Raw genomic sequence first — 24,991 nt, 5'->3', positions numbered from 1 at the left:
TAGCGTTGCAAGCCCTTCAGGACTCTCTTCCCACAGGGACTATTGCAATTCAGACGGACAACATGTCCGTAGTGTGGTACATCAACAAACAGGGCGGAACCAAGTCCTATCCCTTATGTCGAGAGGCACTCAGACTTTGGCAGTGGGCGATTTCTTCTCAGCGGTTTCTGATAGCAACGCACATTCCTGGGAAGGCCAACGTGATTGCGGACAAGTTGAGCAGGGCTATTCTCATGCCTCACGAATGGTCTCTAAAAAAATCAGTGCTGGAAGAAATCTTTCGAAGATGGGGCCGGCCTTGCTGCGATCTTTTTGCTACTCCCCAAAACAGCAAGTGTCACGATTTCTTCACCCTCATCCCTCTACCAGGCCAACCCACCAGAGATGCTGTAGTCCACGATTGGCCCCGGGGACTTCTGTATGCTTTCCCCTCTTTTCCACTGATCTCTCAATTAATTCAGAAAGCTATTGCCTCGAGAGTCACTATGATCCTCATTGCCCCTTACTGGCCTCGACAGATATGGTTTCTGTTCCTGCATCATTACCTCTTGGAGCAGCCTTGGCATCTGGACCCAGTGCCAGATCTTTTGACCCACCAGTCGGGCCAGCTGCACCACTCCCTCCAATCTCTCAACCTCACAGCGTGGTTTCTCCAATTCCTACCCTAGCCAGGCTTCCCTTAATTTCTCATTCGGTCCATAACATCCTGATAGCCTCTCACAAGTCTTCTACCAGAAGGATTTACAATATTAAGTGGAAACATTTTTCCTTCTGGGCAGCATCAAAAAATATAGACCCCCTTCACTGCACCTATCCAGTCTATCCTAGACTTCCTGGCAGAGCTCTTTCATTTAGGCTCTTCCTCATCTGCCATTAGAGTACAACTAGCTGCTATATCTAACTTTCATGTAGGTGTTTCGGACTCCAGTATCATGTCCCATAAACTCTGCAAAGCCTTTCTAAGAGGTGTCTTTTTGCTCAAGCCCCCAATCAAAGATCCCCCACCTCAGTGGGACTTGAATTTGGTCCTAGCGTCCTTGATTCTCCCCCCCCCCTTCGAACCTGTGGCTTCATGCCCTCTTAAGTTGCTCTCATGGAAAACACTTTTTCTAGTAGCCATAACATCAGCTAGAAGGGTATCTGAACTTCATGCTCTTTGCAGTCGTCCTCCTTACTTAGTTTTCCATAAAGACAGGGTGTCCCTCCGGACTAATCCTTCCTTCTTGCCTAAGGTTTCCTCTGAGGCAAATCTAAACCAGACTATCGATCTCCCTGTCTTCTTCCCTGATTATTCCAACAGGTCGGAACAAAAGTTACATTTTCTAGATGTTCATCGCCAACTTCGATATTATTTAGACAAGACTAAACAGTTCAGGAAATCTGACCAGCTCTTCCTGTCTTATGCGGAAGGGAAATTGGGCCTTCCAGTTTCTAAAGTGTCCCTTTCAAGATGGCTTACCTCTATAATTACCTTCATCTATGAAATCAGACATCAAAAACTGCCTTCAAGACCTAGAGCTCATTCAACCAGGGCAATAGCTACATATGTAGTTTTTCAGGACAGGCTACCAATAGATTCCATTTGTGCAGCAGCCACATGGGCTTCTCCTCATACCTTTATCTCGCATTACAAATTGGATATGGCCTCCAGAAACCGTGCCAACTTTGGTTCCACTGTTCTCAAGAGTCTGTTTCGATAAGCCACCCGGGGTAAGGTGCTAGGGATGCGGTCCCATCCAGCAAGAATGAAGGCGAGATTGACAACTTAACATTGAGAAGTTATGTACCTACCATAACGTTCCATGTTAGTTGTCTTCTTCTCGCCTTCTTTCTTGTGTCCCACCCTCCTTCCCCCCAGCCTGGACAGACCGATAGGAATTTTTGGGATCTTCCATTGGGGCTTCCTTCCCACATGTTCTACCACCTCTATTCTCCCTTTTATGTTTGTGGTAGCTTACATACAGGTTTATGTAGAGGTGGGTTCCTTTTCTCTCTTCTCCATAATATGGAGACTAGAACTGCTTGGTTTTAGCTATCAAATGAGATCTGAGTAGTTACCGCCTAGCATTGTGGGTTATAGGGGAGTCTCGAGCCGGTGGAATTAGCTCTCGAGCTTTAGTATTGGCCGTGTCGAAGCCGAGGATTGGCTCCGAACCCATCCAGCAAGAAAGAAGGCGAGAAGAAGACAACTAACATGGAACGTTATGGTAGGTACATAACTTCTCATTCACCCCTATCTATATTCAAGTACAACTTAGATCTATGGATGGGAAACAGAAAATTTACCCCAGGGCTGCTTCCTGTACTACTGATGGAGACATGCAACTCCTAACTGCTTTATCCCATGCATGTGCCTCTTCAAATTATGAATGGTATGATGCTAGTTATTCTCATTAGGGGGTAATAATTATCTTCCATGGAATGGGTAAGAGCAATGTGTAACTAAATGGGGATAAGTTAATTTGAGCACAAAATGGGTAACAGGCTAAACTTAAAATGGCAGCTAGCCAAATATTTAACTATGAACGTATGTATTCACAGTGGCTGCTTCGCTGTCTGTGAGTATCATTAAGTTTGTGCATTGCTGAGTGTAGAATATTTTTAATAAGGTAACTTAGGCAGCAGTTCTGTAGATCTAATCTGATTTTCTGCAAAAAGTACATTTGCTAATGAGGTGTGTTTTGGTGGCTTTTAAATGGGATTTTTTGTTGTATTTGCCTAGTAGAGCATTATGTGCTACAGAGCAGTCTAGTAGAAGGATTTTCTGTTGTTGCTGTGGTATGTAGGGATGTTGTAGCTGTAGGTGCTCTTTACTTCTTAGGTTATATTGGGTAATAACTTTCATATAATAACTTGTAGGTTAGACTGTTTTTTAAACAATTAGATTTTTGTCTGAACTGGTAACCACCAATGTTAAGTTGTCAATCTTGCCTTCATTCTTGCTGGATGGGTTCAGAGCCGATCCTCCGCTCCGACTCGGCACTTACTAAGCTCGAGAGCTAATTTTACCAGCTCGAGGCAACCCTATATCCCATGATGCAAGGCAGAGACTACCCAGATCTCGTTTGCCGCTTCGCTTACGAGGTGCCTCTTTTACCAGCTCTAGGTAAGTTTTCTTCAAATTATTGGATTGGGTGTTATTTGTGTGTGTGTCTTTGTTTCCTTGTTACTTGTGTTTCCTCGACACAGCTATGTCGAAGGACACAAAGGTCTCAGGCTTCAAGAAGTGTGACTCGTGCTGTCAGAAGATGTCTCTGACAGACGGTCACACTTCTTGTGATTACTGCCTGGGACCTCTGCACCTGCAGGACTCTTGTGCTATCTGTCATGCCTTCAGCCCAAGAGTCCTGCAGGAGCGCAGAAATAAATTAATTTTGAGGGGCTTATTAAAGCCTGAGAGCTCCCCGACTAAGTCGGCTCTGGGGAAGCCCTCAAAACCAGTTAAGCCTTCGGCTTCAAGTCCCAAGCCATCAGCTACTGGTTCTTATTCTTCAGTGTCGAGATCGGCTCCGGCCGGAGCCGATCCTTCCCTTTTAGAAGTCACAGTATCGGCTCCATCCGGCGCCAATACTGCCAGATCTAGACACTCAGTGTCGGCTCCGGCTGGAGCCGATGTATCCTCGGCTCCTTTGGCTCCACCTATCTCTAAAAAGAGATCACGATCCCCCTCATTGGAATCTATACGTTCGGCTCCGAGATCACCCCTGCTTTCGGAGCGGAGCCATCGGAGCCGTTCTTCTCGGTCGTCCAGGCTGTCTGATCACGACCTCGAGAGAGTGGTAAGTAGACTATTAAAGTCTCAGGCATTGGCCCAAATGATCCATAGCCCGTCTCAACAGACGGTAGCTATCACACATCCACCTAACATTCCTCCTTCGACTCTCTTACAGAGCTCGGAGCCGTGACTGTTGTAGCTTCAGAGCCGATACCACCCCCCCTTTCGGCTCCGTCGTCCTCCGCTCCGATTTCCTCCTTGAGGCCTTCATTGGAGGGATCCGGGCGTCTGGTCTCTCTCGTCGGCTCAGAGGGGGCGAGTGCCATCGGACCCTTGTCCGACCCCGTTCTCCCTCTCGGGGCTTCGGCGTTGGTGAGCTCAGCCCCGACATCTGCCTCGGAGCCTTCCCTCTCAGTGAGGCCTGGAGTTCCTATCTCTTCGGAGTGGGAACCTTCTGGCCTCTCTGACGGGGGAGCCTTCGAGGTGATGAGGAGTGTACTAGCCCCTGGGCGTAGTCAACGGTCAGTTCCATCAGCTCCTCCCACTACAGTGCCTGCTGACATCTCTTCCCACTCTCTTGCTCCTGGACCCAGAGATCCAACACCTCAGGTTTCCCCATTGGGAATATCTTCCTCTTCCGAGGCTTCTCCTGATCCGTCAGGTGAACCTCCGCGTAAGAGGACATGTAAGAGGAAACATCTAGACTCCCCCGAGTCTATTACATCTGATACTGACTTGGATGAGTCAGAGGGATCCCCAAGGTCCCCCTCTGAGGATGTCTCTTTCTCAGACATCCTTGAACTCCTTAAGCAGACTGGGAACTGGCCTTCCCTTAATCCTTCCGAGGACGAGTCAGTATACCTGGAGGCGTTCAGATCTCGACCCTCCACCTCCTGGGTGTCTCCGCCTTTTGACCCTCTTATGGACGTGGTGGCTCGGAAGGCGTGGATGGCCCCGGATTCGGTGGAACCTATTCCTCGGAGGCCTTCTAAATTCATTACGGCCCCACCTGATAGGCAATAATTTACAAAAGGTGTCCCGGTTGATGCCATGGTGGTGGCTGCAGCCACCAAAAAGGAACTAGCTGATCCTTCAGTACCTGTCCATCCTCCTAACAAGGATTCTAGGACTATGGACAGGTACAGCAAGCGGATTTTTTCTTCGGCGACCTTTGCCATGTGATCGCTGAACTACTTGTGTCACTTCACCCGCCTTCAAAGAGATGTTCTTAAAGAGTTGGGAGAAATTTTACAGGATCCGTCAGCTGCTAGGTCTCAGGATAAGATTAGCTCACAGCTAGGAATCCTAAACTCCATTGTTAACTCCTCCATGCGGCTCATTTCTTATGCAGCCGATGGAGCGAGTAGGGCCGCAGGCACAGGAGTGGCTTTAAGGCGTCAATCCTGGATGCGACTTTGTAATTTTGCAGACCCCTTCAAGGCGTCCTTCACAAACTCCCCTTTTGATGGTTCGACCTTGTTCGGACCTCAAGTGAAAGACACCTTGACTAGATGCGAACAAGATGGCAAGACTCTTTCTGCCATAGGAGTCCGTTTCTCCACCCCTTCAAGACCTTACCCAAAAGGTCAGAAGGGAGAGAAAATGTGGTTCCGCAAATCTCAAGGAGTCACGCCTGATGCACGAGGTCAGTTTACCCCCAGAGGCAGAGGGGGTAACACCAACAGATGCCACCCTAGGGGCAGAGGGGGTACGCAGAATCAGGGTAGCAGAGAGCCTCTTTCTGACAAACCCTTCCAGCATCCCTGAGATGTTGCCCGATTGTCCACCTTCGGAGGCAGTCGGGGGAAGATTATCGCTGTACCCAATAGCCTGGCTTTCCCTATCTCAAGACAAATGGGTACAGTCAATTATATCCGAGGGTTACAAAATTCCCTTTATTCAAACCCCAATTCAGCAAAAGGGAACCCTTCCAGACGTTCCACCTAGTCTAAGGGAACTAGCAGTACCAGAGATATCAAAACCGCTAGCAAAAAGGGCCATCCAGCCAGTCCCAGCAGACCAAATAGGATCCGGGATCTACTCAAGGTTCTTTTTAGTACCAAAAAAGACAGGGGACTGGAGACCAATATTAGATCTCAGCAAACTAAACAAGTTTGTAAAGAAAACAAGATTCCAGATGGTCACGCTTCAGTCCATTCTACCCTTTCTGGGCAAGGACAACTGGATGTGCTCGGTAGATCTTCAGGATGCGTACTATCACATAAAAATTCACAGGCACTCCAGAAGGTTTCTCCGCTTTCGGCTGGGGACCAGTCACTTCCAATTCAGGGCCCTGCCTTTTGGACTCACTACAGCCCCCAGAGTGTTCACCAAATGTATGGCAGCGGTTATGGCTCACCTGAGACGTCAAGGATTCCAGGTGTTTCCATATCTAGACGACTGACTCCTCACTGCCACCACCAGGCATCAACTTCTCCAAGCCAGAGATTACACCATTCACATTTGCAGAGGGCTAGGGATTTCTATAAATTTCGAAAAATCTGCCTTGTCAATCTATTACTTTTATAGGCGCAAAATTGGACACTGTACAACTTTCAGCAAAGTTAACAGACCAAAGGATCTTGGACATTCGAAGTCACGTCCAGGTGATTCTTCTCAGCAACAAAATTCAGGCCAGATTTGCTCTGAAAAGTATTGGGTCTTATGGCGGCTGCCATAACACTTCTTCCCTTTGCCCGCTTTTACATGCGTCTTCTACAATGGATGCTTTTCGACCAATGGTCCTTTCAACAACTTCCCATGCGTCACAGGATCATAATAACTCCAACTTGCAAAAGGCACCTGACCTGGTGGATATCGTCCCCTCAAGTCCATCAGGGCAGACTCTTTGTTCCTCCTGCCCCAGTCGCCACGGTTACATCGGACGCCTCCCTGATTGGGGGGGGGGGGCATCATCAGGGCAGGATGGTCCATGGCACTTGGCAACCTTTCGAATACCACCTGCACATAAATGTCCTAGAGATGAGAGCAGTGCTTTTAATGTTGCAAGCCCTCAACGACTCTCTTCCCCAGGGAACTATTGCAGTCCAAACGGACAATATGTCCGTAGTGTGGTATATCAACAAACAGGGCGGAACCAAGTCCTATCCACTGTGTCGAGAGGCTCTCAGACTTTGGCAGTGGGCAATCTCTTCTCAGCGGTTTCTGATAGCAATGCATATCCCCGGGAAATCCAACATTATAGCGGACAGGTTGAGCAGAGCTATTCTCATGCCTCACGAGTGGTCTCTCAAACAATCGGTGACGGAAGAGATTTTTCAGGAGTGGGGCCTTCCTTGCTGCGACCATTTTGCTACACCTCAAAACAGCAAATGCCCAGACTTCTTCTCTCTCTTCCCCCTTCCAGGCCATCCCCCCAGAGACGCTCTAACCCAAGATTGGCCCCGGGGACTTCTTTATGCCTTTCCCCCCTTTCCTCTGATACCTCAAGTAATTCAGAAAGCAACCGCCTTGAGAGCCAAGTTGATTCTCATTGCCCCTTATTGGCCTCGACAGATATGGTTTCCGTTCCTACATTGTTATCTGTTGGTACAGCCATGGCATCTGGACCCGGTTCCAGATCTTCTGATCCACCAGTCGGGGCAGCTGCACCAATCCATACCTTCTCTCAACCTCACTGCTTGGTTGCTCCACTTCCATCCTTAGCCAGGCTTCCTATGATTTCTAATCCCATCCGGGATATCATAGTAGCTTCCCTTAAATCTTCCACCAGAAGGATTTACACTAGTAAATGGCAACGTTTCTCCTTCTGGGCAAAAGCTAGGAATATAGACTCCTATACTGCTCCGATTCATTCGGTCTTGGACTTCCTAGCTGAGATTTTTCATTCAGGATCTTCTTCCTCCACAGTAAAAGTTCAGCTGGCAGCCATTTCGAATTTTCATATAGGTTTTTTGGACCACAACATTATGTCGCATAAACTTTGCAAGGCATTCCTTAGAGGTATTTTTTACTTAAACCTCCGATTAGAGACCCCCCACCACAGTGGGATCTAAATTTAATTTTAACATCCTTGATTCTTCCCCATTTCGAACCTGCGGCTGCCTGTTCATTGAAATTTCTTTCTTGGAAGTCACTCTTTCTAGTCACCATTACTTCTGCCAGGAGAGTATCTGAGCTTCATGCTCTCTGCATTCGTCCTCCCTACTTAATCTTCCACAAAGACAGGGTATCTCTAAGGACTAATCCATCTTTCTTACCCAAAGTGGCATCGCAGACTAACTTAAATCAATCCATTGATCATCCAGTTTTTTTCCCAAATTATTCTGATAGAGCAGAACAAAAACTACATTGTCTTGATGTTCACCGCCAACTCAGATATTGTCTGGACAAAACTAAACATTTTAGGAAATCTGATCAACTGTTTCTATCCTATGCAGAGAACAGGAAAGGCCTTCCAGTCTCCAAGGTGACTTTATCTAGATGGCTGTCTTCTGTGATTACTTACATTTATCAGCTCAGAGGCAAAGAGTTGATTTCTAGGCCAAAAGCCCATTCTACCAGAGCTCTAGCTACATCTACAGCTTTTCAGGCTAGACTTCCAATAGACACTATTTGTGCAGCAACCACATGGGCCTCTCCTCATACCTTTGTTTCACATTACAAATTAGACTTGGCCTCCAGAGACAGAGCGAATTTTGGTTCCACCATTCTCAAGAGTCTGTTCCATTGCGCCACCCAGGATAGAGGTGCTAGGGACGTGGTCCCATCCTGCAAGAATGAAGGCGAGATTGACAACTTAACATTAAGAAGTTATGTACCTACCATAACGTTCCATGTTAGTTGTCTTCTCTCGCCTTCTTTCTTGCGTCCCGCCCTCCATCCCCCTAGCCTGGTCAGACCGAGAAGATTATCCTCTTCTCTTAAGAGGTTTTATCCTTTTTTCTAGCTAATCAGCTTCTAGTGTCACTAGATTAAGTTGATCCCTTTCAGAGGATTATGATTATTATGATTGTCATTTTTAGTTTTGTTACTTTTTCTTCCTCCTCTCCAGTTGGAAGAATATATTGCATAATTTCCTTAGCTACCAAACGAGATCTGGGTAGTCTCCGCCTTGCACCATGGGATATAGGGTTGCCTTGAGCTGGTAAAATTAGCTCTCGAGCTTAGTAAGTGCCGAGTCGGAGCCGAGAATCGGCTCCGAACCCATCCAGCAAGAAAGAAGGCGAGAGAAGACAACTAACATGGAACGTTATGGTAGGTACATAACTTCTTATTAACACTCAGGAGAGGGATCTAAATTTACTCCAGCAATGTAACATACTGTCTGCCTTTAAAAAAGAGCTGGGTAAATTCACCCCTGGTATGATTGGTCCGTCTCACCTTGAAAAAGAGAATAAGGCTTAAGGGTGATAACTGGCAAGGCAAAAATGGCCTCTTGGCTTAGTTGCTTGCAACTCCTATGATTCTGTTTAGTTTTCTGTGTATCACAGTGGTCTTCACACTTGCACTGCAATCACATGAATCTCATGCTAAGATCAAAACAAGATTTTGTGATCACATTTTGTCAAACCACAATTTATTTCAAAACTATTAAGTATTTTAGTGAGATTGATGAACTTTGGTGGTGAAGATGTTTTCCCTTACTTCCAAGATTGCATGATGTCAGAATTAGTATATCTAGAGCTGTAGAGATCAGAGGGAATGTGAGAGTTTGCAAACATACTTGTTTGGTGTTTTACTATGAAAGTCAGTCTTCTCTTGTATTGAATTTTTTAGTTATATTTCTTGGGGAGAAGGTATTATATCGTGTTACAGGTGTTGCTGTGTGGGCATAGGAGTCTGTGGTTTAGAGGTGATATTTGGAAAAGATATGATGCTTTTAGTTAGGCTGTGGAAATGAGGAAAGGAGGGCTAGATGTTATGGAGTAAATGGTGGAAGAATGGTAGGTATGACTGAATTTGGAAATGAAGACTAAGATTAAGTTAGTAATTAATATGGTCAAAAAACAAGTAATCTCCGTGGTATCCCCAAAGTCTCAAAACAGGCCACTAATGTGTAGTGGGTCTAAAAACAAAATAGTGTAAAACTTCTCTGTGTGGAAGATTTTCAGTCCATATATTTCTAGTTAATCACTGTATATTAATCAGATCAGACAATAGTAGTAGAAGTAGCGAACGTAAACTCGTCAAGTCAAAAAGTAATAATAGAAAATATATAATTCTACAGCATTACTAAGTATTCAAAAGTAATCCAAGCAAGGCAGGCAGTCTGTTTCCAGTCGAAAATCCTTTATTAAGTACACAGACAGGCGATCCAAGTAAAACAGAAATAGAGTAATAATTTCCTGATGAGCTTTCTAAATATATATATATATACTTTTTATCAGGCATGGGAGTGGTTTATTGTGCTGTAAAACAGTGTTATTGGTACACATGTTAAATTCACATCCCTTCCCCCATCAGTGTGACATTCAAACTGGTCTTGCCCTAACATCTTAGGTGAAGCCCCATCATTTGTTTATAGGAAGGCCTCAAACTGGTCTTGCCCTAACATCTTAGGTAAAGCCCCATCATTTGTTTATAGGAAGGCCAGGAATATTAGAAGTTTTGTTGAATTTAAACCTAGACCATGTGAGAAGCACTAAAAGATGTGAAACTAATTGTACATTTTGAATATTTATACAGCAAGGTGATAGGTTTTATTGCCCTTATTTAAAGAAGATCATTAAAACCAGTGCAGGGGGTGACTGTAACACTAAAAAAGTAATTTACAGGGCACAGTGCAATGAATGTGATGCATTCTATGTGGGCAAGACTGTAAATAAACTCAAGCGAAGGATTTCATGTCATCTGTCAGAAATCCGCTCTGGATGTAAAAATAATACACTAGCCAAACACCTTTCTCTTCATAAAAGACACACAGGTTTTAAGTTCCAGATCCTGGATCACATAGACATGGGTGATCTTGAAGGAGACATCCCGAATATTCTGGAGAAACATGAACTCATGGGGCAATTAAAGCTGAACTCTTTTAGAAAGCCTGGACTAAACTACTACTGTTCAATTAAAAGTGCACTGGAACTTAGAAAATTGCCACATTGTTTACATGACTAATTGTATTTTATTTTATTTTTTTCTACAAATTGGTTTTAAATACCATTTTAAATAATTTGAAATTTAAGTGTATATTTTGTTTCCATCATCATACATATATTTAACAAAATTTTTTTTTTTTTCTGGTTCTCTTTTTTTCACTTTATTCGAAATGTTGGTAATAACAATACTAACTAATTATACAATTATATAGGTTTTTAGGGTTCTTGTACGCAGACCTGAAGAAGTCTAGAAGGACAAAAGCGATCTTTGTTAACAATAGGATATGAAAATAGAAACTGATTTTTACATGCAAAATGTATATGTATATATTTATATATAATTTTTGATCGCAAAATGAACTAAGGTTGATATATTTCCAGCCATGTAGTATATTGCCTTGTATAAAATCACAGACGTAATAATCTACTTAATAATTTGGTTAAATAAGATGTGCCATTAAAGTACATTAGGACTATATATTATTATGACAGCTACTAGGTAGGGCAGGACCAGCTCGAATGTCACACTGATGGGGGAAGGGATGTGAAAACATGTGTACCAATAACACTTTGTTTTACAGCACAATAAACCACTCCCATGCCTGATAAAAAGTATATGTATATATATATATATATATATATATATATATATATATATATTTAGAAAGCTTGTGAGGAAATTATTACTCTATTTTTGTTTTACTTGGTTCGCTTGTCTGTGTACTTAATAAAGGATTTTCGACTGGAAACAGGCTGCCTGCCTTGCTTGGATTACTTTCAAATACTTAGTAATGCTGTAGAATTATATATTTTCTATTATTACTTTTTGACTTGACGAGTTTACGTTCGCTACTTCTACTACTATTGTCTGATCTGATTAATATACAGTGATTAACTAGAAATATATGGACTGAAAATCTTCCACACAGAGAAGTTTCTTACACTGTTTAATTAATATGGTCACAGATAACCTAAGAAATAGAAGAAAAGAGGAAAAAGGAAAAGGGAGGAGTAGCATTCTGTGCTTTCATTGCAGAATCTTGCACTGAGATGGTTCAGTCTTATTTATCGTATTTATCCTTTGTTGATCTTCCTACTTTCTATCTACAAACTGCCTTCTTTGAACGCAGACCCACATTTGTCTGTTAGTATTGCAGTGCTGATGAAATACATGCTCATTTGAGTGTAAGGAGAAGGTTATCACCCAGAGAGGACTTGTTTTTAGATTTATATATAAGTTTGTAGATAGAAAATTGGAATGTTCTAGCTTGTGAAACATTTATGTTTTATTTTTAAAGCTATCCCTGAAAAAGAGGAAAATGAATATGAAAAGATCTTCCTGCAGTTTCATGTCACAGTACCAGAGGGACCTTCTGTTAATGTCTTGCTACATGACCATGAAGAACGACAGAAATTAGGTATGTATAATTTGTTTGCCTGATTAGTACTAATGTTTCAAAGAAGAGAATAGAATAAGACTTGTGAATGCTTATGCATTTAACCAGTCCACCATATAAACTAGCAGGATCTTATCTCAAAGCTTGTGCAGCTTTTCTGAATCATTTACAGATTTTATAGTAGTTAAAATAATGTTTATTTTCATGGCCTGGTTGTGTGGTACAGAAGGATGGAGCCCTAACTGCAACCCAGATGCCTGGGATTCAGTTCTTAGCCGTATAACTGGGAAAGCCAGGCAGGGAGGGAGAAAGGTAAATGCGTTTGACTAGCTCATCTGTCCTGGGAGAGGGATAGCTTTCAAACTCTGAGCATGTGTTATTGTTGGGATTTCTCTGGTGGAGGCTGAAGAAACCACCACCTGGGCTTCAGGATGGGGGACAGGGCTGCTCGGTAGTAGTGCTAGCATTGTCAGACCATTGCATCTTCCCTTTGGGATCATAAATCTTACAGTGAAGCCCTCAAACCACCCCTGAGGACTTGCCTGTATAATAGCTTTTCTTGGCTAGCTCTGTCCCAAAGTGATGACAGAATAAGTCGTGCAGTTGGCAGGCAGTGGGGCAAAGAGTGTAAAAAATCAATTTTCTGTAGCAAAATTTGCACAGTTTATACCAGAGTTTGTAAATCTAATTTCTAGTCATTATACTAGCTCTGCTGTAGTTTTTTCTGTGTTATTTATACATAGGGAAAATAAAACAGATTCCAAATAGGTGAATGTGAGTAAAGGAAAACAAGCAGTTGTAGACATTTTAAATATGAGAAAAAAATGCAGGTTTGCCAAATAAGTAATCTGGTTTAAAATGGTGAAATACATGAAGCCCTCTTGCTTTTAACCAGTCTTCATATAGACCAGATTCCAACATTTTTGCAATATTCTTTCCTTAATTGTCCTCCTGACACTGAATTACCTCAGATCCTGTTTGCTGCCTGAATGCTATGGAAACTGATTTCTTAGTTTAGCGCGTTTGGAAGGCTCTTTGGGCACAGATAAGTGTTTTTTTATTCCCTTCTGTACCGTTTGGCTTTTTCCCCCTAGTAGTGTTTTTCTTTCGCCTCCTGTCTTCTCCATCAAAATAAAATATTTTTTCTTTCGTACCCTGTAGAAAGTTAGTGTTAGAAGAACCTGCTTGTCTTCCTTTCTCCTTAAACTTGCTGCAAGTCTTACTAATGTAAATCAGTCAACTATTCTACCCCCTTTTGTAATTTTATACCTGCAGTCTTCCTAAACATCATGCAGACGTATAACTATAAAAAATCTTTTCAAATTGCATTCCAAAAGTCTACGTAAAAAGAATTATGATGGTAAACCAACTGTGTATACTTCTATCTCTGTATTCCTTTACTCAATACTTAATGTGGTGATTTTTTGTCTGCTTTCAATGGTACAGTGTTAATTTCATAACTACTGTCTGCCTCTAACTTACTGTAGTCTACACTCCCATATGTAAATGTGATATGTCTGTACTTTCATTTTGTCAGTGTTTTTATTCTGTGGAGCGTTTCTTCCCAGGCCCCCACTGAAAATGGGTTTCTGACCCAGTCAGACTTTCCCAGTCAACAAAATTGTCAAATAAATAAAGATGTTCAGATAAGCTATCCTGCTGTACAAAACATGTCACTTGTGGGCATAAAATCCCTAAGCAAGATGCCCATTTTAAATTTGTTTATGGTTCAAGGGCTTTGCACCATGATGAGGACTGTTAAGCCTGTGTTGCTTTTGGTGTCAGAGTTTATTGGACAGCTGCTCTAAACTTAAGCTTAAAGGACTTCTCCCTGCCATAGCAGGAGAAGTTCCCCCATCCCAGTCATCATCGTCTTCCTCTTCTTTGAAATTCTCTGAAAAGAATAATAGAGAGAAGTTTAATGATGAGGAGAAAGAGAAGGACAAGGAACAGGAGAAAGAGAAACAGAAAGAAATAAACTCTTCCAGGAAGTGTTCTCCAGACCGATCACTGTCTGTCTTGCTCCTGTTTTCCAAGCTGAAATATCCATCCACTGCTGTGGGGCCTTATCAAGGTTAGGTCTTTCACCTTTCCCTTTCATGGGGCTAGGTTCTCTCATGTTCTCTGTTAAACACAGGCTTAGATCACCTTTCTTATAGGAAATGCCTTTCCAGAGTGTGTCAAGGCCCCTTTTCATATCTTTATCTTTGAGATTGGTGCTGTCCTCCAAGAGTTTGCCTAAGGATGACATTGACAGAATAATGAGGAAGTGTTTGAGGACCTGAATTCAGCTGGGAGTTCTCCCAGTGTTTACTTCTGTTGGAGGGTTGAGACTTTCCCCTTCCTCTCCTCTCCTCTGATTGTTACTGCTTCCCCGATCTAACCTTTGGGTTCAGGGCCTTTGGATCCAAGTGACCCCCCCAAAAAATGTCCGTGTTGGAACCAAAGGACTGGACTTCATCAACTCTGACTATATCCCTGATCCAATTGGCTCCAGCTGCCTCGAATCTCAGTGGGTCTCTGAGCCAGCATTGTGTGGTCAGGGTCATCTCCAAAGCTTTGGATCCATCCCTTCCTCTTGGCATTTTGGCTCTTGAGAGCTCATCTATGACATTGTCCTTGGTGCCGAGTCAAATGAGTACCCAAAGCTTATCTTTATTTGGTTCCTTGGAATCTACAGGGGCTGCATCAGGACCTGTTTTGGAGTCAGTATTTGAGGCCTTTGAAAGAATACTGTCACAGACCTGGGAACAGACATCCTTTCGCCACTTGGGTCTGCTTCTGTTCCCATGGAGCTCTTTGGGTCCTATCTCCTCTCATTCTGTCATGTTGGGACAGTCCCTGAAAGTCTTGAAGCAGTTCACATCATGGAATACCCCACCTGCTTCAGAGACTTCTGCAGAGTATTCAGATGGGGAAATACCACAAAAGCATGATTGCAACAGGAAATGTGTTGACTCTCCTCAGGAGTCCCTCACCGAAGATACTGTTTTCAATGAGGGGAAGGGGTCCACCAGATCTCCCCTTGACGATATCATCTTTGGTCAAGTCCTTGAGCTACTTAGGCAGAAAAGGGGGTGGTCCACTGACTCTCCCTCCCAGGAAGAATCATCATTCCTCAAAATTTAGGAGCTGGCCCATCTACTTCTTGGGTGGTTCCTTGTGCTGACGAACTGGTAGGCATGATTTTGAAGCAGTCTTGGAAAGAATCAGATGTTGATTGAACCAGTCCCCTAAAAATCTCATAAAATTCTCATTTCTCCAAAAGATAGGCCATTCTAGAGCAAGGATCCTTATGTAGATTCCATGGTAGTAGTGCTGGCCCCCAAGAAATAGCTCACCAAAGAGAGCTGTACTGTTCAGCCCCTTAACAGGGAGTCCAGGGCATTTGACAGGCTTAGCAAGCAGGTATATGCTTCGGTGACCTTCACACTTGAGAAGCTGAATTACTTGACCCACGTAACACCCTTTTAGAGAGACTTGATTAAAGGATTATCCCAGTCCCTCTTTGGGTCCTTGTCTGTGGAAGATAGAAAATAAATATGCAGCTGGCTATTCTTCAGTCCCTGTCAAACATATCCATGATGTTCATCGTGTGACCCTGCTGCAGTCATCACACTTGGGGTGATCTTGTCATCAGGTGGTCCCGCAGTCGGCCTGAATTCCAAAGTCTTGGTCCGGTGTTGGTTACTGTCACTTCTTCCCTGACGTCAGTGTGCCAGGGGTATAAATAACGCATCCGATGCCATTTTCTCCAGTCTTTCTTGCCACGCGGTGCCCGAAGCAGAAGCAGTTCACTAGTGCCAGTCGGCCGACTCCTGAGATTTTCAAAGTGGAATTTCAGATCCGAAGTCTTCAATAAAGCTAAGTACCCCATTGGGGAAACTTTTCTTGCCTCAGACCGATGTCAGAAAAAGTTAACAATTGTATTTCTTGTGGGAAGCAAATACCTCATAAGGATTTTCATTCTTATTGTATACGTTGCCTAGGCCCAGACCACGACGTCACTAGTTGTCGCTTTTGTGCTAGGTTCAATAAGCGTACTATAAAAAGACGCTTTGATTTCGCACGACACTACTTTGGTAGAAAATTTAAGTACGCAATGCCATCGGAGCAACCGACTACCGGCGTTCACAAAAAATGCAAGGATAAGGACAGGCAGCCTAGACCCAAGCAAGACTCCAAGGCCTCGGCTGGGCTGGTCTCTGGTTCACCGGTTTTCAGTGAGGCTCCTACGCAGCCCCTGGCTACCGCAGAATTGGAACCAGAGACCGTGCTTCGGATCCTTTGGCCGAGAGTGCTAGGCCGACGCAGCCATTTACTTTAGGCCCTACCGACGACATTGCAGAAAGAGATGTCGGTTCTGCAGAAACACCTTCGGTTTCTGAAGGTGTCTTCAGACCGACGACGCTCACTATAAAAACGTATCCTAAGCCTAAGACTCCTATTAAACCAAAAAAGACTGCACTTCAGTCTCCAGTTCAAGGCCTCATGCCTAAGAAACAGATGTTTAAAATGGCTGAAGATTTGATCTCTTTAATCAGGGATTCCCAACCCCCCCCCCTGACAAAAGGCCTAGACAAGAGGAAGATTATGCTTCCTCTGATCAAGTGTCTATTTCCTCAGGCTCCTCTGAGGAACAAGATTAGTCCTTTCCCCCTTATGAAGATTCTGATGCTGAGGATTCCATTCAATCAGCTTCTCCCCCTGAAGACTATTCCTTTGGGGAAACTTTACACACTATGAGGGAACATTTTCACTGGGAAGGTAAGGACTACTCTGACTCAAAGAAAAGGCTCAGAGAGTTTCTTTTACTCCCCCAGCACAGACCTCTTGCTCTCCCCCCAGTTTTAAACATTGTGGATGATGTTTACTTAGAATTCCAAAAACATGCATCTGGAGCATTTCTCCCCGGGCCTCCGCTGAAAACAGGCTCTGTGGAACCTAGTCGGACATTCCCGGTCAACAAATGTTAAATAAAATAAAATAAATAGTTTAAATCCAGATTCTCTGCCTCCTGCTCTAGCCAAACCAGACAGATATTATAGAGTGCCTGACTCCCACAAATTCCTTTATAAAGCCCTGTTGCTGATCCAGAGACTATCTCCCAGGGTCCCAAAGGGGCTAAGGCTTCTATGGCAAAAAATCCTGTACCCTCTGAAAGGAACTCCAGAGCACTTGACAGGTGGGGTAAAAAGGTTTACACCTCAGCCACTCTAGCTATGAGAGCACTAAATTGTCAATTTCACATGCTAAAATACCAGCAATTTCTAATATCTCAAATAAGACAACAAATGAGCACACTCCCTCAACAGCCTGAATTGAAAGAAATGCAGGAAATGTTGCATGCAGCTGAACAGGTGGGCAAACATACTTTACAATGTGGATTTGATTCTTTGGAAGCTTCCTGTAGAGCAGCTGTTACTGGGTCTGTTATACATAGGTATGCTTAGTTAAAGGAACAAACTCTGCCTTATCATGTTAAAGCAAAGCTTCTAGATGCTCCCTTACAGAAGGATGTCCTATTTGGAGTTAAAGCAGAAGAAGTTTTAAAGAAAATGGAGGATAAGGCAAAATCTATGCAGACGGTCAAAGATTTTCTACAGGTTCAGCCCCCTCGCTTCAACAGAAATTGGCCAACAAAAAATTGGTCTTTTCCAGCTACTGACAGACCACAGAGGGGTAAATACAGACGCCCAAGAGGCAGAGGACAACCACAAACCCACTACAAACCTCGACAATAGGGCACTGCAACACAGAAGGGAGGAGAAGACAGGCCCCAAACTACTAGAAGGCAAACTCAATGACTTAAACCTCATATGGCCAAGCAAGACTCTCTTGGCAGCTCCCTTGGGTGGAAAATTAGCACTTTTTCAGACAACTGGCACATCGTCACAAAGGACAAATGGGTCCTAGACATAATTTCACAAGGATAGAGATTCCATTTCCACACCTTGCCAACAAAAAGAGGAATGCCAAACCTGCCACAAAATCAATGGGCAGAGGCACAAAAACAAATTACGGCTCTCATGGACATGAGAGTCATTCAACTGGTACTTACACGGGAGCAAGGCCAAGGATTTTACTCAAGACTCTTTCTAGTCCCCAGAAAGGACAATGCCTGGAGACCAATTCTGGACCTTTCAATTCTAAACACCTTCTTACAAGTACCCAAATTCAAGATGCTAACACTACAGCAGCTTCTTCCCATGTTGGGCAAGAAAGCATGGCTAGTAACGTTGGACCTCAAGGAGGCATTACCTGCATGTCCCTATCAGACAAAATTGCAGAAGATACCGCCGTTTCATTGCAGGTTCAACCCATTACCAATTCTCTGCACTGCCCTTTGGCTTATCCACTGCGCCCAGGGTTTTCACAAAATGCCTGGCACCAGTAATTGCATACTGCAGACAAAGAGGAATTCAAATATACCCATACCTGGATGACTGCCTCATCCAAGCAGAAAGCAAGGACATCCTCTTACAACATCTGGCTTTTGTAAAACATCTTCTAAGTTGCCTAGGGTACACAGTAAACGAAAAGAAATCAAAACTAGTGCCCTCACAAAATATGACATTCCTGGGTGCCAGCTTGAATACAACGGCCCAGAAGGCTTATCTGACGCAAGACAAACAACTACAACTGACTCAATATTTCAAAACAATGGCAACAAAGACCCAACACCCTGCAAGAAAAATTCTGCAGGCCTTGGGCTTCATGGCATCTTGCATACTACTAATACCATTTGCAAAGCTGCATATGAGGAAATTACAGTGGTACCTAAAAAGCATATGGTCTCAACACAGCCACAGCTTGGACACAATGATATCTCTCATTCCCTGTCTTCAACAAGAGTTTCTATGGTGGTCACAGGCATGTCACATCAACAAGGGTCAGCCTTTCACCTTGCCCCCAGCCAGGCAAACTATGACAACAGATGCATCGGACTATGCCTGGGGGGCACACATGGCAGGACAGTGTGTTCAAGGCATATGGACTGCAGATCAAAGGAATCTACACATCAATCAAATAGAGATGCTAGCTGTACAGAATGCTCTGACAGCCTTCAAGAACCTCTTACATCCAGGACAGCTTACAATAAGGACAGACAACACCACAGTAATGTGGTACATAAACAAGGGGGTACACACTCCTACCCTCTATGCAGGCAAGTAATGACCTTGTGGAACACAGCACTGGCTTACCAAGTTCAGCTAGAAGCTCAATTCCTGCCAGGAAAAAAGAACACATTGGCAGACGACCTCAGCAGAAACATCATGGATCCCCACAAGTGGAAACTGGATCCACAAGTATTTGCAATGATAACTCAAAAATGGGGGCACCCAGACATAGATCTGTTTGCCAGCCCCCAAAACTATCAGCTAACAAAATTTTGTACAAGGACACTTCACCATTAAACTTGGAAAGTGGACGCACTCTCATTCAGTTGGAAAAACCTGACAGTATATGCCTTCCCTCCATTGCCCCTTCTCTCAAGGGTGCTTCTGAAAGTCAGAAAGGAGAGACCATGAATGATACTCATAGCCCCAGACTGGCCAAGCCAGCACTGGTACCCACTGTTAAGGAATATGGCCCAGGGCTCACCTTGGATTTTACCACAAATTGCTCATTTGCTCACACAGCAAGACAATCAGATTCTACACAGCCAGCTCAAAACCTTAAATTTGGCTGCATGGCAGATCACCTAAGCAACCAGCCAGCTCCTCTTCCTCAAGCAGTTATGAATGTTATTCTGGAAGCTAGGAGGCCCAGCACCAGGAAGGCCTACTTGGACAAATGGAAAAGGTTTGGCGCCTGGAACCAAGCTAAAGGCCAAAATATCCTACAGCCTCACATGCCTCAGATTCTACAGTATTTAACTGAGATGTTGCACAAAGGACTTTCTTTTTCATCTATTAAAATCCACGCCTCAGCTATTTCAGCCCACTACAACACGGATCCACCCTTATTTTCACATCCACTTCTAAGACAGTTCCTCAGAGGGGCAAAAAACATTAGGCCCCCCAGGAGAGCACCTATACCAACCTGGGACCTCAACTTTGTTCTGGAAAAACTTACACTACCTCCCTTTGAACCAGCTTTCTCTGCTGATCTAAAGTTTATATCATGGAAGACTGCCCTGCTGCTAGCAATAACTTCAGCCAGAAGAGTCTCAGAGCTTCAGGCACTAATGGCAGTGGAACCTTTCCTCATTTTCCATCAAGACAGAGTTTCTCTACGAACTAATCCTTCCTTCATACCTAAGGTGGTATCCAGTGTGGCTTTAAATCAAAGGAGAAAGACTCCTGCATTCCTTGGACATTCACAGGCAACTTCATTACTACTTGGATAAAACTAAGGTTTTCAAAAAATCTGACCAGCTCTTTGTATCCTATGCTGCAGCTTCACAAGGGAAGGCTATATCAAAACAGACCATTTCCAAATGGATAGGACATTGCATTCGTTTTTGCTATACCCATCATGGAAAACCAGTTCCTGCTACCATAAGGCCCCACTCTACCAGAGCAGCAGCTATGTCTACAGCCTTCCTCAGGGGGGTGCCAACCAAGGATATTTTGGAAGCTGCAACTTGGAGTTCAGTACACACCTTCACCAAACACTACCACTTACCACTTTACTCTAAGACTAGAGCTGGCTTCGCCACTGCAGTTCTGCAGGGCCTTCTAGCCTCCTGTAACCCTCTCTGACTCCTCCTCCCATCCTTAGCTTTGGGATTCTACCCAAGTGTGATGACTGCAGCAGGGTAACACGATGAACATAGTACAGTTTTGTACCTACCATAAATGTAGATGTTCGAGTGTACACCCTGCTGCAGTCCAGGTTACCCTTCCTCCATCCCCCCTGACCTAACTAACTAAATCTTTACAATACCTTTCTGATGTATTTGCTTACAACTGGAGGGATGTTATGTTTGTGCTAAATTTTTTAGATTGGTACTAATTACTGACCACCTTTTTGGGGGCACCTGACCTCTGGGGCAAGAAAAACTGAAGAAAATGGCGTCGGATGCATCATATATACCCCTGGCGCACTGACGTCAGGGAAGAAGCCACAGCAACTGACGCCGGACCAAGTCTTTGGAATTCAGGCCGACTGCGGGGACCGCCTGATGACAAGATAACCCCAAGTGTGATGACTGCAGCAGGGTGTACACTCGAACATCTACATTTATGGTAGGTACAAAACTGTACTTTTCTTCTTTCTAATGTGGCCAATGGCATGTTGAAAGTGGTGGGCACGGGAATAACTGTGTGCTGTTACACCTGGATGTATCTCTGTGATTTTTAAGAACATTTCAAGACATCCTTCATTAATGCCCCTTATGATGGGCCCACTTTGTTTGAGCCTAAAGTTAAAGAGAAGCTGTTTAGAATTGAATGGGATGGCAAGCCCTTGTCTGTTGTTGGGATATATTTCTCTACCCCTCAATGACCCTCTCTAGATACCAAAAAAGAGGTAAAGAATTGTGGATGTCCTTCAAGGATGCATCTGCAGTCATCACATATGGGGTTGTCCTGCCTCAGGCAGCCCTTCGGTCGGCCGGATTCCAAAGTCTGGGTCCGGCGTCGGCTGATGTCACCCTTTCCCCGACGTCAGAGTGCCTGGGGTATAAAAGAGTCAGCCGACACCATCTTCCTCAGTCTTTCTTGCCGCGTGGTGCCCGAAGCAGAAGCAGTTCGCAAGTGCTGGTCGGCCAGCTCCTGTAATTCAGCTACCGAAGACTTCAAAAAGCTAAGTACCCCGTTGGGGACTCTTTCTTGCCTCAGCCGATGTCAGATAAAGTTAATAATTGTTTAACTTGTGGGAAACAAATACCTCATAAGGACTTCCACTCTTACTGCCTCCCCTGCCTAGGCCCAGACCACGACGTCTCGGCCTGTTCAGCCTGTGCCTCCTTCAACCGACGCACCCTTAGACGTCAGGCGGAGTTTGCAGAGGAATTTTTTGGGGATAGTTTTTCATACAATATGCCGTCGGAGACTCCGACTTCACATTTGATTAAGAAATGGAAGGACAAGGACCGACACACGCGGGCCGCAGTTTCGGCTGAAACCACGGCCAGGCCTACCGCGAGTGTCTCGGTCTCGGCTGAAACCGAGTCCTTGGTGCTTCCTACCACCGAAACTGCTCAGCTGACTACCTCGGTCCCGGAGGCCCCGGCTGAATCGGTTACTGAATTCCCTACAGAAACTGGTGTCCTAGATCCTTCCGACACCATACCTTTAGACAAAACTACACCAGCACGTGGTGCAGCCAGGCCTCCTGCATCCATGTCCATTAAGGCATTCTCTAGGGCTAAAGCTGCTAAACTATCCAAAGCTTTGCCTCCCAAGGTTATCCCTCAGGGACCCACTACAGGTTCACAGATTCTAAGCTTAGCAGAGGACCTTATCTCCTTAATTAGGGGCTCTCAACCTCATCTGGACAGGGGCTCTCAACCTCCTCCAGACAAAAGGCCCAGGGTTGAGCCCTCTGATCCCCACTCCTCAGATGAGGCCTCTGATGGTTTTACTCTCTCGGACCACCAGGAGGAGGCTTTTTTGGCCTATGAGGATTCTGATGCAGAGGAATCTATTCCTTCGGCCTCCCCTCCTGAAGAGTTTTCCTTTGGGGAGACACTCCACACTATGAGAGAGCATTTCCAGTGGCAGGGCCAGGAATTCTCTGATTCCAGGAAGAGATTAAGGACCTTCTTGCATTTGCCTCAGCATAGACCTTTGGCTATTCCTCCTGTTTTAAATGTCATTGATGATGTGTACTCTGAGTCTAGCACAACCCCTGATACTCTTCCTCCGGCTCCTGTCAAACCCGATAGGTACTACAGGGTCCCGGACTCAGATCTTCACCTTTACAAGGTCCACTCTGCTGATCCAGAAACTATTTCCCAGGGCCCTAAAGGGGTTGCAGCTGCCACTAATAAAAATCCTCTCCCCTCTGAAAGGGAGTCTAGAGCTTTAGAGAGATGGGGTAAAAAAGTGTATACTTCTGCTACTCTTTCTATGAGGGCATTGAATTGTCAATTTCATATGATACAGTACCAAGAGTATTTGTTAGATGAATTGCATAAAAAACTGTCTTCACTTGAACCCCTAGATCGCAAATCACTTCAGGATCTGGTACATAACTCCCAACAGGTTAGCAACCATTTCTTGCAATGTGGTTATGATGCATTGGAAGCTTCATGTAGGTCAGCTATGACTGGCGCAGTCATATGTAGGCATGCTTGGCTGAAGGAACAATCTCTGCCAGACCATGTCAAAGCAAAGCTTCTGGATGCTCCATTGGAAAAGCAAAAGTTATTTGGCTCCACGGCTCAGGAGGTCCTAAAGAAAGTTGAAGAAAAGGCAAAATCTGTACAAACTGTCAAAGATTTTCTCCAAGTCCAACCACCAAGATTCAGCAGGAATTGGCCTTCAAAAATTGGTCCTTTCCAGACACAGAGAGGTTTCAGACAGGCAAGAACAGGCATGCCAGAGGTAGAGGGCAAGCCAGAGGCTCCTACAGAGGGCGTCAATGGCAGCCTCCCAACCAGAGAGGTAATGCAGGACCTACAACTGCTGCACAAGGACAGGCTCAATGACTTTACTTTGACACCGCCAACCAGGGCTCAATTGGAAGCACCCTTGGGTGGAAAGCTTTCTTTATTCTCAGAAAATTGGCACAGTATTACAAGGGACAAATGGACACTACAAATAATAGACAAAGGATACAGGTTCCATTTTCACACATTACCAAAAAGAAAAGGCATGCCAGACCTGCCACCAAATCAAAGGGCAGAGGCTTTGAAACAAATCTCCAGCTTAATGCAAATGAAAGCTATAGAAAAGGTTCCTTTCTCAGAACAAGGCCAAGGATTTTATTCCAGACTTTTCCTTGTGCCAAGAAAAGAAAAACAATGGAGGCCTATTCTTGACTTGTCCGTACTGAATGCTTATCTCATTGTACCAAAGTTCAAAATGCTGACTCTACAGCAGCTCCTTCCCATGCTGGGCAAGGGGTCTTGGCTGGTAACTCTAGACCTCAAGGAGGCATACCTGCATGTCCCTATCAGACAAAGTTGCAGAAGACACCTCAGATTTCTTGCAGGTTCAGAGCATTATCAATTCTCAGCATTGCCCTTTGGCTTATCTACTGCACCCAGAGTATTCACGAAATGCCTGGCATCAGTAATTGCACACTGCAGACTTCAGGGGATTCAAATGTACCCGTATCTGGACGGCTGCCTTATACAAGCGGACAGCCAACAAACTTTGGTAAAACATTTGAATTACGCCATTTACCTACTTCAGGCCCTGGGATATACAGTCAACATTCACAAATCAAGACTTGTTCCATCCCAAAGAATAACCTTTCTGGGTGCGAATCTAGATACAACCACCCAAATGTCTTTCCTCACAGAAGAAAAACAAAGTCAACTACCAGATTACTTCAAAAGTCTGACAAGAAAAACTCAGCTGACTGCAAGGAAAATCCTGCAGGCCCTGGGTTACATGGCTTCTTGCATCCTTCTGATTCCACAAGCAAGGCTGCATATGAGGAAACTACAATGGTACCTAAGGAGTTTATGGTCTCAGCACAGTCACAGCTTGGAAACTTTGATACCACTCATCCCATACCTTCAAAGGGAATTTTTGTGGTGGGCTCAAGCAAGCCAGTCAAACAGGGGTCTGCCCTTCAGCAAACCATTAGCCAGCCAAACCATTACAACGGATGCTTCAGACCACGGATGGGGAGCGCACATGGAGGACAGATGCATTCAAGGTCTATGGTCACAAAAAGAGCTACGCATGCACATAAAC

At 44.4% G+C, this 24,991-nt stretch overlaps 1 protein-coding gene across 1 annotated transcript in view; it reads left to right on the top strand.

The window, feature by feature from the left end:
- Nucleotides 1-24,991, top strand: part of RHPN1 (rhophilin Rho GTPase binding protein 1) — a 1,554,789-nt gene that overhangs the window by 1,270,293 nt on the left and 259,505 nt on the right. The window contains exon 10 of the mRNA XM_044067337.1: nucleotides 12,072-12,191. Within this exon, the coding sequence (XP_043923272.1) occupies nucleotides 12,072-12,191 (120 nt within the window). The remainder of the gene's footprint in view (nucleotides 1-12,071; nucleotides 12,192-24,991) is intronic.

The sequence above is a fragment of the Protopterus annectens genome, chromosome 3.part1 (genome assembly GCF_019279795.1).
Source record: "Protopterus annectens isolate FY-2018-M chromosome 3.part1, PAN1.0, whole genome shotgun sequence".
Taxonomy (NCBI): Eukaryota; Metazoa; Chordata; order Ceratodontiformes; family Protopteridae; genus Protopterus; species Protopterus annectens.
The sequence above is the reverse complement of the archived record's forward strand: the minus strand, read 5'-3'. Positions and strand labels throughout refer to the sequence as shown.